This window comes from Aureobasidium namibiae, assembly GCF_000721765.1.
Source record: "Aureobasidium namibiae CBS 147.97 unplaced genomic scaffold scaffold_24, whole genome shotgun sequence".
NCBI lineage: Eukaryota > Fungi > Ascomycota > Dothideomycetes > Dothideales > Saccotheciaceae > Aureobasidium > Aureobasidium namibiae.
This window is the reverse complement of record NW_013581185.1, coordinates 34,192-48,483: the sequence shown is the minus strand read 5'-3', so window position 1 is coordinate 48,483 and position 14,292 is coordinate 34,192. Positions and strand designations below refer to the sequence as shown.

Sequence of the window (14,292 nt, the reverse complement as noted above, 5' to 3'; positions counted from 1 at the left end):
CTCCCCTGGCTGTTATAGGGATAGAGAGCGAGAGATGGCAGGACTCGAGTCCAGGACAATTCGTTGCTAGTGATGTGAGCGATGGTAGCGAAAAGTTATAAGGCATGTCTAGCTCGAAGTGTTGGAGAAGAGGTAGCCCAGATGTCATGGCTTCAATATCATCATCCGTGAATGGGCCATCGTGAATCTCTTCCCGGCCAAACTGGGTATCACAGCCGATCTCTACAATGACGAGACTACCGAGGTTATGCAGTCTGCCCAAGAGCGAGCTTGTCCTCGTGTGGAGGTCAGCATGCAACCACGGATTCCATGTGCAAGAATTCTCGATCATATTTGCAAAGCATTGTGGCCTGCAAAGATCGACGCAAGCCAGGGATACAAAGGGGGCATTATGCCAGAGGACTTTTCTGGCAAAGTGCGCCCAGGTGGTGTTGACGAGATGTGCCGAGTAGAGTGCTGCTCGATCGAACTCGAGCTGCTCGATGATCACCTCGACAAGTTCGGGCGACGAAAAGACTTTTTTCGGTAGCCGACATGTGTTCACGATATCAGATGCCAGATGAGGTCGAGGATGGGAAACAAGGGATGTGAAGCAGGATAGCGATTAGGCGCCCAGAGTTTGGCGAGGCGAGGGGTTTGGAGGGTCAAGACTGGGAATGCTGGATGTGGGGCATGTAACCGCCCATGATGAGTTGAGTCAAGTTGTTGACGGTTTGTTCGAGCGAGGCGATGCGGTCTTGTACTTGTATCGAGCTTTCAAGAGCCTCGACACGGTGATTGAGATCGCTGTTGATGCGGTGTTGCTCAACGGCAGCTTGATAGCCAGCCTGGTAGGCAGCTCGAGTGGCATCGGGATTTGGCTGTTGCATGGGCATTCCTAGTGGTTGCATGGGGTGCTGGTGAGTGTGAGCCAGAGTTTGCTGGGCTTGTGAATGCTGCATCTGGGCGTGGTGAACATTCAGAGGTGGGTTAGGAATGACTTGTGCGTTCGCAGTAGGCACGGGCGGCATGGGCGAGTTGTCAGGAGTGGCTTCAGGCGTCAGTCTGGAGGAGGCACCAATCTTCTGGGCAAACGTCTTTGCAAAATTGCCAATGTCTTGACGAGTGACGAGGGCGTCTGGCCAGTGCTGGCGGACAAGCTGCAGCGTTTCCGACCTCGACAGCCCTTGACGCAGTTGAGTAGCCATGAAGACATCCATCTCGTGTGTGCGAGTGCGACGGCGGACGGCCGGGAACGACTCTGCATTGTCCGGGCCGTGGTTGTGGCCGTTGCGCCCGCAGTGTCTGATCTGCCACTCGCCCTGAGGCACCTGAGGCTCGACGGCGACGAGGACGATGCGCATGCGACAGCCAATCCTCACCGAGCCTCGAGCAGCGCGTTGTCGGCGGTCCGGAGTCAGCTTGCGTGTATTTGCAGGCTTGCCATGACGCTTGCACTCCCAGAGGAACTTGTATGTGACGCCTTGGGGGTTGCGGCCTTGCTTGCCTTTGTTGATGCGGACGAGGTCGAAGCCGCTGTCGCGCGACCATGCGTTGCCGAATTCTATCGCTGCCTCGAACGAGGGGAAGCGTCGCTCTGGTGGAGCAGCTTCACAGATGACCTTGTACGTTGATGGGGCAGCGTCGTTGTCGCCGTCGCCGTCATTGTCCCCATCGTTGTCGTTGTCGTTGGTGTCGGTCGCATCGCCTTCGTGGTCGGCAGCGTCGATAGGCAAGGCTTCAGCAGCCGAGTCGGTCAGGGCCGAGAGGTCGGCCATGGTAGGGGTTTCTGGTATGGAGAGGCTTGTCGAGATGGGTAGGGAGACCTCGCAGTTGATGGACTTTGTGACGGCTATGGAGAGTCGCGGGTTGGTGTGGAAACTCTCGGGGGGTGCGATGGACGCGTGCAGCAGCTCCTTCCTCAGTGTCGATATCCACCGCTCTTGCTGCATGCAGAAGACTCGCTCGCTCTTTCTTTCTCTGCTGTCCAGACAAGGCAGTTGCTTCCTCCCAGTCGCGACTTCCGTGCCGCTCGCTGGCCGAGACGACGCGTCCAACTCCGATCCCCAACTTTCATCTCTTGGCACCCGGCATCAATCCCGCACCTGCCATCTTTCTCTCCGCCCAGCCTGCGACTCGACTTGTGCGCAATCTCAAACCATTTGTCTTCGACCTGATCATCGCTGACCAGCGACTGGCTACTGCATGCAAGTACACAGCTCTTCGAGCTCGTCCGCAGAGACCTTGTCATGCGCTTCTACCTGTTCGCCTACGATGCCATGGTCGTGCCTGTGCTTCCCACCGGTCAAGCTCCACCGAAGGATTGAGCTCCTCCTTCCTGCAACTTGCGTCTCATCTTGAGTTCGCAGGATTCCTGTTGATCAAATCCATCACCATTCTCCACGCTAGAGATGCACTCTCTCCACACCCCAAACCAGTCCAAGTTAGATCCGAACTCGCCCTTTTGCCTGTCTCGGTGACTTGACACAGACGCTGAGTGTCATACAAGCATATGGTAAGCGCTGTCAAAACGTCCCTAGCACTATCATTATCCTTTCCCGTCGAGTCTGAGGTAAGCTGTGTCGATCAGTGTGTGACACTTCTGTGTCACCCAATTCTATATCTCTGTGCATCCTCCTTGTCGTTTCCACTCTCAAATCATATGCTTGATTTCTGTCCGCTCCCTTCGATCTCGCAATCCTCTTAGACTATCTTTGAATCATGACAAGCTCTCTGAAAATCATCATCGCTGGTGGTGGTATCGCTGGTCTCACGCTCGCAAATGCTCTCGAGGTGCGTCTTCTACAGAGTCTTGATGATCACTTGATGACCGTTGAACAGCAAGCAAACATCGACTATGTTCTCCTCGAACGGAGAAAAGAGATAGCACCTCAAGTTGGCGCCTCTATCGGTATTCTGTCCAACGGCTGCAGAGTCAGTCAAGCCGCCGTCACATCGATGCCTCATTTCATCGAGCTGATCGACCGCAGATTTTGGATCAACTCGGCTGTAGAGAGGCTCTTTACGCATGTGTGGTACGCTCTCTGAAAGACTGATCGCCACGAAAGCTGTGTTGACCCTAGCAGGAGCCAGTTCAGTGGGTGCACGACCGTGACCAGCATGGTCGACTGCTGGCAAAACCTTCGAGTGTTTCTCAACTCGCAAAGGCCAGGTATGCGTAGATACACTCTGACTCTCAGGAGTGCATCATTGACCTTGCCGATAGAAGCGGCTACTCTTTTGCATTCAGCGACCGACAAAACATTCTTGAGGTTCTATACGATAACCTCAAAGACAAGAGTAAGGTCTTAGTCGGCAAGAACCTCACGACAGTCCGTCAACACGCAAGCGGTGTCACAGTCATCTGTGAAGATGGCAGTGCGTATGTGGGCGATGTACTAGCTGGCGCAGATGGAGTCAACTCGAAAGCAAGAAGCGAGATGTGGCGTCTTGCCGATGAAGAGGACCCTGAGCTGGTCAAGAACGACAAAAGCTGTATGACACCGAGATACCGCATTCCGACTGAAGCTGACTGTTTGAACAGCTCTCGAGAGCCAGTACCAATGTCTCTACGGTATCGCCTCTTCGTCCTCTGGCCTGCCCGCCGGTGAGATCGACGTGGGATACAACGAGAAACGCAGCACCATGGCAATAGTCGGCAAGAACGACCGAACATACTATTTTGTCTTTGAGAAGATGAACAAGACTTACAAAGACCCCCACATCCCGAAATATACTGAAGCCGACAAGATCGAGTTTGCTGAGCGTCATGGCGATATGAAAGTCACTGACAAGGTCCTCCTTCGAGATCTGCACAAGAACAGCGTTTCTAGTACGCTCGTCGGCATCGAGACTGCTACTTACAAGGTATGACCCTTTCTTCCAATATTGAATGCTCCGCTGAGTGGGAACAGATCTGGACGTGGGGTCGCATAGCTTGTCTTGGTGACTCTGCCCACAAGATGACACCGAACGCTGGTATGTTTGTCAAGGCTGAATTCAGAAAACACCGAACAGACTAACAACATCCCAGGCTTCGGCGGCAATCAAGCAATCGAAAGCGCCGCCGCCCTCGCAAACTCGATCAAGAAGCTCTCAGATACTTCCAATGGCCAACGCCCAACTCAAGACCAAGTCGTCGCCTGCCTGCATTCATACCAAAAGTTACGCGAAGTTCGCGCCGCAGCTGCAATCCAAGCCTCAAATTTCCTTACCCATGTTCAAGCACTAGCAACTTGGGGACATGCCTTGTTTGCTCGTTACGGATTGAACTACATGGGTGATTTCCTGGAGAATTTGACGTCTGATGTTACGGTCGGCGCGGTTGCGATTGATTACTTGCCGCTACCTGAGGGAAGTCTGAGGGGTTGGATGCCGTTCAATCCTGAGCAGGGGCAAGGCATGAAGGAGAATTTGCTGGTGAGAGCGGCGCTTGCGATGCCTTTTCTGGCTGTCTTCGCTTTCGCTTGGAAGATCTCGAGTGCTGTTGTCGGTATCGGTGGCGATGGTCTTGCCAGTTCTGCTTGGTACTCTGCTAGACTCATGCCTTCCTCTCTGACCACATCTCCTTGGGGCTTTGGTGGACAATTCAACAGGTATGTATTTCGATGCTTCTGATTCCCTGAATGTCACTAACTCTTCTCAGTTCGGCATCCATGAACAACACCTACACAACCACATCTGCGAATGTTCATCCTGCCACCAACATGCTCACCACAAACTTCCTCAGCTTTTCCGGCGTCGTCCTTTCCATCTGGTCCATCGAAGCCATCCGCTGCTGCAACGCTCTGATGCCAGTTCAATTGTACGTCTATCCTTACCAATATTTTCGCTCACCTCCAGAACCCTCCATCCGATCGCTAACAACTTGTAGACCCCTCCTCTTCACCGTCCTTGCTCAACGTAGAGGTCTCGGTGTAGTTGCACCTCTTTACTCCTTCGTGCATTGGGTGCTCACCCCCATCGACACTTTCAAGTCCACTGACATGAGATTGACGAAAATGCACTATACGAAAGCTGTTCTCCCGTCGTTGCTCATGACTTTCTATCTTCCATTGATACAAGTCTGGTTGTTGCCCGAAGTCAGTCAACGTCAGACATGGTTGCAGCTCTGGCAATACTTTCCGGTCACACTCTCGCTTGGTCAATTTGCCATGAGCAAAATCTGGAAAGACACCGCCGATCAAGATAAGATTGAGAGGCCGAAGAGAGATGTCGCTACCCTCAGATACACGATCGGGGTTCCCACTGGTGTTGCAACGATGTTCTGGCTCTACACCCTCTGCGCTTCTCCCGTCTCGTTCTCACGACTTTTCTTGGCGCACAATATCACCACAACCTTGGCCGACTTCAGCTCCACCTCCGCCTTGACTCCGGTATACGACTTGTTGCAATACAACTACCTCATCGCCATCCTCTCTACCTACCTCTGGCTCCTGTACTTCGTCTGGGACGCCAAAGTCGCTGGTATTGTGACACAGAGTTGGCTTACTGTGTTGGCTGCTTCAGCACTTGCTACCGTCGTACTTGGACCTGGTGGTGCGGTCGGCGCTGGCTTCTTGTGGAGAGAGTATATCATCACCGAGAAGAGGCATAAAGGTGCCTTGACTAGTGACAAGGTCAGAAGAGGTGTGTGCGAGGGGAAGGAGTAGGGCAACAGGAGATTGACTAATGAGGTGGATGATGGAGAATCGTTGCTACATGATCCAGTCCATCATGCAGGGAATGTTGAAGGGTTGATGACGTTGGTCGGGGGAGGTGGTATTGAAGAGATGGTTTGGAACAGGTGCAATCAGTGCTGTAGCCGTGATCATGGCCAGCAATTGGTATACATTGCAGTCATTACGATGGAGGCGTTGCGAAGGAGGAGTATGCTCTCGGTGACGGAGGCTTGGTACTCGTCGGGTGTGTCCCACGGTGGGCACCATGTCATGGCTTAGGAAAATTCGTAAGTTAAAGCTGCCAGAAGAACCCATCTTCTCATCAACACCACGCGACTTTTCTCTCGCGCATTGTTGTTCGTCTACTCAAGCATCCTTTGTCTTGCATCAACATCCTTTTTCATCAGTATCGTTCTATTCCCTTGTCACTCTGGAGCCACGTCTTCGCTGTCACCGCCTGAGCGCTACGCGTCTGCGTCAGGCTCTTGCGGCAGCGTCTCTCCGCCAAACCACTCGCAACACATCCGTTCTCTTGCCCATCTCTGGGCTCATCGCATTATTGACGACTACAATCGAAATCAAGTTCTTGTATCGTCGGGGCATCAAGTTTCGGCATAGCAATTCATAACAAAGCACAGCATATTCATACTCTGATTCATCTCTTTGCCCATCGCAACATTGAGGACTACCATCACGACTCCTGCAATCAGCCTCTCTCATCAACGCAAGAACAACGCGCGTTGACTACAGTTTGACGTGCACCTTCAATCTTGCAACACTTCGAGCCAGCTACCACTGCACCGCCAAAATCCGCGAGCAAAGCGCTTGCACCATCAGCAGCAGCAACAACAACAAACCACATACTCCTCTCTTACAATCACATCGCCTGTTGTTCACCGCTAGTCTGTTCGACAAGCACAACATCCCGAAGTTGCTATCACTGCACCACAAATATCCGCGAGCAAAGTGATTCACAACCAGCAGTAACAACAAATCAATACTCCTTCCCTACAACCACATCGCCTCTTTTTGACTACTGTTTCCTCCAACCAACACGATACCCCAGAATCGCAATGTCCCAACGCGTCATGACTAGCACGGTAGACACCATGCTCGACAGCGCCACTAAGCCATCGGACCGGGTCCCCGACGAGCTTTGGGAGAAGTTCCTTTCACACCTCGTGCGTGATAGAGGAACCCTTCTCGCCATCGCTCAAGGACACGGCCGTGGCCCTGATCAGGCTGAGAGGCTCTACTGGAGAAATGACCTTGCTGCTCCAGGACTGCTGGATACGTTGGATATTATGCCAGACTACGTGAGACAGTCGCTTGCTCACCACATCCGCCACATAACCATGAGGTTCAAGCCCACCGGCCAGCGTCGTGTATCTCCGGTTCTCCAATTCCCTCAGCTCCGAAGTATTACTGTGATGACTACCGGAGTTCTTCATAGCGAAGGATACCTTCATGTAGAAGCCTGTGTAGGACGCCTGCTAGGTCCACGTCTGCAGTATCTGGACATTGGCTCCGATAGATGGTGGCCTCATGATCTTCTTCCCTCAACAGACAATTTTCTACCAGTCCTCAGCACTTGCCTCGACCTCCGGGAGTTGTCAGTCTGTGCTCGAATTGGGGACGCATCATCCCAACACCTTGTCGCAGTCTTGAACAGTTGCAAAGAGCTCAAGATGCTCTACCTGAGTAGCCACACTGCACCACTGATCGACCCATACGCACTCCAAGCTCTGGCTGAACACCGATCTATCGAAACATTGGAAATCCAGAAAGTCATCGACCTGTCTCTGGCTTCGACTATCATGAAAATCGAGCAACCGTTCCGCCACCTGCTCGATCTCACGCTGCACGCCACCCCAGACGGCGCCAGTATAGTCCTGCCGCAATTGCAGCGACTGAAGACACTCCGGCTCGTAATCTCAAGAAGTGGAAGTGTCTTCCCAGCTGTTGGAAAGGTCAAGACTCTGCAGTCGTTCAGTTTTGAATCTGCCTCTTTCCCCTTGACTGATCACGACCTCTCGTACATGAAATCGCTGAAGCATTTGGAATCTCTTCAGTTCCACAACGGCCAGCAGAGAAGTTTGTTTGATCACAACAGAGTCAGCCCAGAGATCCTGGCGAGTGTACTCGGCTCATTGCCCAAGCTCCAGACCCTCCAGGGCGCCAGCACCAGGGCTTCGTGAAACAGGACTGGGCAGACCAGTTGGCCCAAGATCTCGACAGACACGCTCCCAAGCTCCATTGGATCTACTCCTGCCTTGATGAGAAGGACGACATGGCTCAGATGGCTGCCAACGCCTGGTGGTTTTCGAAGGACAAGAGAGAGTTCCGTGCTTTCTTGGAGCGAGATGGCACGCCGGAGGAGGTCATCGATCGCTATGTGTCTGAGTTCACCCCTGTTTCAGATTGGGAGGAAGCTCATATGTCATAGCACGTCTTCTGAGTGTTCTTGATGGTGGCTTCTTCCTTGCTTGGTCTTGCTGCACAAGCTGTCTGTCACCTTGGGTAGAGATCGAACATGCTTTGGGAGAAACAGCACGCCTAACCACGAATCGATGATCAGCTGCACCGAATCGATCACTGAAGCAAATGATCGGAGCATCTTGACTCACAACGAGAAGGAGAGGAGGTTCGATGCTTCAACATCAGCAAAAGATGTCTTGGTCCAGGGCAAAGCTTTGTTGACGGTGGTGATGGGGTATTCAAGTTTTTCCTTGTTCTGTTATTCCGTTCTTGGCTTTTGCGCAATTCTTTCTGGGCTTGTCTCTGCTTTAATGTTTCTTTTGTATTGGGACGCCACAGAGATCGATGTCTATAATGAGGAGGAGATGCGAGACATGATCGGCTGCGTGGATAGAGTTCACTGGAGAAGACTGTGATGATGCCAATGGTACTGAGGCGAAGCAAAAGTTAGGTGCTTGGGATTTGATCCGACGGATGCTGCTTTTCGTCTTCCAGAATTGGGAAACCGGTATCGAGACGGGTAGGAGATGGCTACTTTCCACTCAGGCTACTCTCCTGATTCTCATTCATCTGTACGAACCATTGATTTCTTGTAAACGTTATGCACTCGCCAGCGATGCCCAAGGCCTACAGCAAATGCCTGGAGTACTGGAAATGCTGCTCATCACGTCCTGTATAACACACTCTTTCTTTCACATTCCTAATGTCTAGCTAGATCTGCTTCTTTGTTCGAATACCGCTGCGGCAGCAGACCCCTCGCTATGAGGCGAAATCTAGTCAGTGGGGTGGAAATGTAGGAAGAGTATATTTGTGCAGCTGTGGGAGACTTCCCACTCGGCGACTGTGGGAAGAAGATGTTACACATAGGAGTGAGTGCAATCTAATGAGTAAGAAGGAGCATGCTCGAGGTAATGGAGCCTTGGCAGTTCCCGGGTGTGCTCCACGGGAGGCTCGAGTGTGAATTTGTGGTTATTGCGAGAGCGGTCCTTGTCGCCGTCAACACCACGCGCGCTTGCCTTCGTGCTCTTGTGCTCTCGCTTCTTCCATCAGCATCATCATTGTTGTTTATCCTCTTGCTCACCTCCATCATGGCCACCACCTCAGTCATCCCCACCGCCATGGAACTACTTCTCGACACAGTCCCTGATGAGATCTGGGAGAAGATCCTCGCGCACTTTATCAGAGACCGAGATACCCTGCAGGCAGTCATAGGCGCGGCATGTTCTGCGCACGATCAAGCCCCGAGGCTCCACTGGCAAATTGCGCACGATCAAGCCCTGAGACTCTACTGGCAAAACGAGACGTGCGAAAAGGAACTCCTGGAGGAACTCGAAGACCACCAGCCAAACACCCAACAACAATCTCTCGCCGACTTGATGCGTAATGTCGTGACTGATTTCAAGGCACCCCATGCCCACCATGAGGCCAGAGGTTTGCAGTTTCCTCGTCTACAGAGTCTTACTGTCCAGCATGGCAAGGCTGAACTTCGTGGGGAAACACGCACCTTCGCTCGAGTCGCACGCTTTGTTAGAGATCGTCTTCGTCACCTTGAGATCGGTGATTCGCTCGACGGACGCCCTGGTCTTCTCCCTATCGTCGATAACTTCCTGCCGAAGCTCAGTAAATGCAAAGGTCTTCGCTTGCTGAAGTTGTATGCTCGTTTGACCAGACGAACAACGTCCGAGGACCTGGTTGCTGTCCTGCAACGCTGTACCAGACTCGAAACACTGCACCTTGAAAGTCTCGTCGACGACTTGATCAATGAGTCTGTCATGGGATGTATCGCTTTGCATCCTGCCATCGAGGAGTTGGAGTTGGAGAAGCGATTCGATCAACCCTTCGCGCTGTCTATTGTCGCCGTCGCCCACCCCTTCCAGAAGCTCAGACATCTCGTTCTCTTCGCAGATGCAGCAGCCGCCAACATCCTGCTTCCCTGCATCACTCAACTGGAACGTCTCGAGCTCACTGTAGACGGTACAGCCAGTGTGTTCCCCTACCTTCGTGGTCTGAAGAACCTGTGGTCCATCTGGCTCAAGTTCACGCACTACACCCTTTCAGACAACGACCTCGCCTATCTCGTTCTCCTGAAGCGACTCAAGTACCTCGAACTCACCAGTACGCACGATGGCGAACGGCTCGATGCGACATTGCTCAACGCCGACCCCTTCGCCACCGTACTCGGCTCCTTGCCCGCATTGGTTTCACGCAATCTCAACGCCACCAACAACCTCGGCGACCCCTTCCTCCTCGCCCTCGGCCGCCAATGCCGCATTCTACGCGACCTGACTCTGACTGGGACCTTCACCCTTGAGCCCCTGGCAACCGAACCCACTGTGCTCTTCCCATGTTTGCTGTCCCTGCGGCTCGGTTCTCTCAGCCCTAGTGTACCCATCAGACAATTGAGTTTCTTCAGGGAGTTCTGGGCCGATCAGCGCGCTCAGGATGTTTTGAGACACGCACCTCTGGTGTCGTGGTTTGATTGTTGTCAGGATGATGATGATGTGTATGGGAAGTTGGCTGAGGAGGCCTGGAAGAAGTTGAAGAGCGATGGAGATGTTTATGTTGGTGGATGATGGGGTGTGCATGGATGAGATTGCTGGCTGCTGGGGAGAATGGGGATGACTTGGTGCTGCAGAGGAAGGAATACTGGTTGCAATGTTCTTGGACAAAGGAGTCCTGGTAGCCTTTGTTGCTGCGTGCCATCCTTTGCTCGCTCTCGAGGACATGAGCATATCTGAGGACCAGCGAACGAATGCAAAGGCCGAAGACCGTTTCACGCTGAAAAAAACGCTTGGATGGTGAAGGTTGGCGGACAGATTGTTTTGAACAACAGCTCCACAGCAGCATAATGCGGATAGTCAGAGCCCACATCTAAGCTACAATCAACGATCAGACGTTGTCAGACCACAAGTCACCCAGCGCAAGAAAAGAACAGCAGAGCAATAGAAGAAACAAGTACTTTTTTTCGACCGCAAAACCCAGTCTCCGTCAGGTCTTATCTACAAAGCCTTGGCAATAGCATCCATCTTCTTCCTAAAGAAGCCCCCTTGCTGTTGCTGCTGCTCCACATCCAAACCAGTCGCATACTCCACTTCCTTGCCATGACTGACCACATTACCCAAATCCTCCTCGTTGGGCTCTGGCGCCTCTAACCAGCTTCCCACGGGATTTTGTGCCTCCACAGGCGCAATGCGACAGAGAATGTAATACACACCTCCACTTGCCAAAAACCCGGTAAAGAAATTGAGGCGGTAAATGTATGTAGCGCCAATGGGCACATCGACGCCGCATGCGCCTGCAAAACCGACCACGTTGATAAGAATACCGCAGATATAGGCCACGTAGCCACGCCATTGGATGCCGAACGTGCCGTAGTAAGGTCCATTGACATCGGCTGAGTACAGATCCCGCGCTTGGAGGTATCCCTTGCGCACAGCATAGTAATCCACAATCATCGGTCCGGCGATCGCAGACAAAAACACAGAGTAGGCCGAGAGGTACGTGGTAAATGTACTGCTGCCCGCCACGAATTGCCAGGGACAAATCACGATACCGATGACGGCGCAGATGTATCCACCGCGGCGGATGTTGATGTAGCGAGGGAGCAAGGCGGTCAGATCTGTACCTGCCGAAATGGAGTTTGCGGCTATGTTTGTGCCGAGTTGCGCGACCACGAAGGCGAAGGCGATGAGGAAGACGCCTGCTCTGGCGCCTGCGCTGCCGTGGCCGTCTTGCGTGATGAAGGCTTTGAGCAGTTCGAGCGGGTTCCAGACCGCGCCGAGTTCCGGGTAGATTACTGCCGAGGCTGAGCCCACTAGGATGCCGATGAGAGAGGTGAGGCCGAAGCCCACGGGAATCGTGATGAATTGAGGGAGCAAAGCGTCGCTGGGTTTGCTTGCAAAACGGGAGAAATCAGGGTCGTTGACGATCAGAGTGGCAAAGTTGGAGACTGAAGACATGATGCCTGTGATGATTGCCCAAGCGAGTTTTGAACCGTGGACTTTGGCCGGTTGATGGATGATTTCGCCTGCGCCGCCAGCTCTGACCAGAGCCCAGACGAGGAAGGCGATACCGGCTGTGGGTGCCACGACAGCCTTGACGGTGAACAAATGACGGACTTTGTGGACGGGGAACCAGATAAAAGGCAATGAGCCAGCCCAGAAGAGGATGAAGCCGATCAGGTAGTTGACGCTGCCTCCAAGAGCGATTTCCTTGGTCAATGACGCTCTCGTGCCGAACGAGGGCCAGACGGAGAGGATCATGAGGTAGACGCATTCGCCGCCGATCCAGCCTTGTACACCGTACCAGATACTGCAGTCCTGTCAGATGGGCTGCTGAGATATACAAGGGTTGCACGACTCACCAAGCCATCAAAGCGCGGTTGAACACAGGCCACAGCGATCCAAAGATACCAAAAGAAGACCTGTTCATGACTGGGAAGGAGATGTGGTAGACTGCTCCCACACGACCAGTCAAGCAGATGAAGAATGCCGAGATACTGTATCCGACCCTGTACGATGATATTAGTACACCGTCCTGACCTCTTCTCGGAGGATGATCCTACCAGACACAAATCCAAGCCTGCCACCATGACAGACCATTGTCAAGCGAAGAAGCAGCGATCATCCACGTATTGATGTTGAACGAGTCGGCGATCCAGAAACCAACAAAGTTGAAGGCGGTCCATTGACGTCGCTCGGGCTCGACAATCTTCAAGTCATGGTTTGTAAGGAATAATTCTTTGTTCGTGAGGCCGTGGTCATGTTCGACTTCCTATACAGACAATCAGTCTCTTGAACTCGAGTCGGAAGTATTACATGAGTACTGACGATTTTTCGCAGGATCAAAGTCATGGTCGCTGTGTGTCAGAGCAAAGAAACACCGACGAGTGGCCATGCTTATAGGTATATATTCTTTCCATCAGACGTTGTTGTAGATAAGACGTACCCTGAGAAAAAGGTCAATGCGCAGCAAAAGGATGGGGATGTGGCTTGCAGGCCGATCATCAAAACCTTAGATAAAGACATTCTTGGAGAATTTTTTCGTTCGATGTCGCTCTAGAAGGACGGGGAAAGAGGCATGTCATGCAGGAACCACTGCAGAACCTGGAGCAGAGCCCTCTCGAACCTGGTGTTGCAAGAAGAGAGCAGATTTGAGAGCGTGAAAGGATTGTGATGATTACGCAAACGGATGAGTCAAGCTGAACCTCGGGCGCGCCGACGACAAGCAGGCCTCAACACGACTTGGCTTGCGCAAGCCCAAGCAACTTGGCCCAGTTGTGTATCGTTTTATCTTTGATTGTTTTTGAGCAACGATATAGGTGCGCCGGGCGTGCTTACTCGATGTGATCGAGCAAAACTATGGAGACAAGGTTTGCGGGCGCCGAATAGACTTTGTGCGACATTTGCCGTGCCCTTGTCTGTTGCTGATCGTGGAGAGTTGACGGCACGCGCCTCGGGAGTGAGGATGAAAGAGGTTCTGGAAGAGAGAGAGAGAGAAGTTCTGATTCGCATCTCCGACTTGTTGTCTTAACATCAGCACCTTCTACGTTTTACTATGGAATCGGCATCTACATGATGTCGCCGCCTTCTGTTCTTGCATTGATAGTCGCCACTGCCATGAGCCGCGCCAAGACTTTCTGCTGTGGCACCCACCCTGTCTTCGTTTCGAATATCACATCTCTCTGTCATGCTGCCTGTGTGTTTGATCGAGACGAAAGACACTCAATTCGGGATGAGGGTACGGTCCTTTAGACCAAGCTATGATATTGTGCCGCGCATTTAGTAGCTTGTTCGCCAGTCCTGTTGAGAATACACATTTTTTCGCGTTTTGCCGAAATCGACCACTCTCGCCACCAAATCATTTGCCTCAACGAGACCAGACACATTCATTACACATGTGCATGGCTCAAAGCAGCAACAGACTCAAAGGATATGGAGACGAATTTCTTCGGCACTGGCGTTGAGGTACGACCGGGAAAACATTTCTCTCTACTCTCGCTTTGTGCTTCCGTTTGCATCAATCTTAACGCCATTCCAGGTTCCTAGAGGATGTCCCCGGCTCGTTCGTTTGCTTTAATCTTCCATCCATCGCTTGTCTAAGAAGCGATTCTGACTCACTTCTCCTATCTAGCAGACACTAGATGTTTTCAGCCGCTCTTTGGTCAAACAAAATT

General features: G+C 52.4%; 5 protein-coding genes across 5 annotated transcripts; 3 read left to right on the top strand and 2 right to left on the bottom strand.

Moving 5' to 3' along the window:
* Positions 1-644: 644 nt before the first annotated feature.
* On the bottom strand, positions 645-1,757 carry M436DRAFT_76582 (uncharacterized protein; the record flags this gene model as incomplete). The annotated part of the gene is made up of 1 exon (XM_013567617.1): positions 645-1,757. One exon carries the CDS (start codon positions 1,755-1,757, stop codon positions 645-647), a length of 1,113 nt encoding a protein of 370 aa, XP_013423071.1.
* Positions 1,758-2,972: 1,215 nt separating this feature from the next.
* On the top strand, positions 2,973-5,630 carry M436DRAFT_57492 (FAD/NAD(P)-binding domain-containing protein; the record flags this gene model as incomplete). Its single annotated transcript, XM_013567569.1, has 8 exons — positions 2,973-3,014; positions 3,066-3,151; positions 3,206-3,474; positions 3,524-3,846; positions 3,894-3,957; positions 4,013-4,574; positions 4,625-4,783; positions 4,853-5,630. Coding segments are annotated over 8 exons (2,283 nt in total), but the record flags the coding sequence as incomplete, so codon positions are not given.
* A 1,082-nt stretch (positions 5,631-6,712) lies between these two features.
* On the top strand, positions 6,713-8,085 carry M436DRAFT_67737 (uncharacterized protein; the record flags this gene model as incomplete). The annotated part of the gene is made up of 2 exons (XM_013567578.1): positions 6,713-7,733; positions 7,814-8,085. The coding sequence occupies 2 exons, from the start codon at positions 6,713-6,715 to the stop codon at positions 8,083-8,085; spliced, it is 1,293 nt and encodes a 430-aa protein (XP_013423032.1).
* Positions 8,086-9,205: 1,120 nt separating this feature from the next.
* M436DRAFT_85976 (uncharacterized protein) lies at positions 9,206-10,690 on the top strand (the record flags this gene model as incomplete). Its single annotated transcript, XM_013567616.1, has 1 exon — positions 9,206-10,690. The coding sequence occupies one exon, from the start codon at positions 9,206-9,208 to the stop codon at positions 10,688-10,690; it is 1,485 nt and encodes a 494-aa protein (XP_013423070.1).
* A 426-nt stretch (positions 10,691-11,116) lies between these two features.
* M436DRAFT_76580 (NCS1 nucleoside transporter family) lies at positions 11,117-12,970 on the bottom strand (the record flags this gene model as incomplete). The annotated part of the gene is made up of 4 exons (XM_013567615.1): positions 11,117-12,428; positions 12,481-12,627; positions 12,682-12,890; positions 12,947-12,970. 4 exons carry the CDS (start codon positions 12,968-12,970, stop codon positions 11,117-11,119), a joined length of 1,692 nt encoding a protein of 563 aa, XP_013423069.1.
* Positions 12,971-14,292: the final 1,322 nt, after the last annotated feature.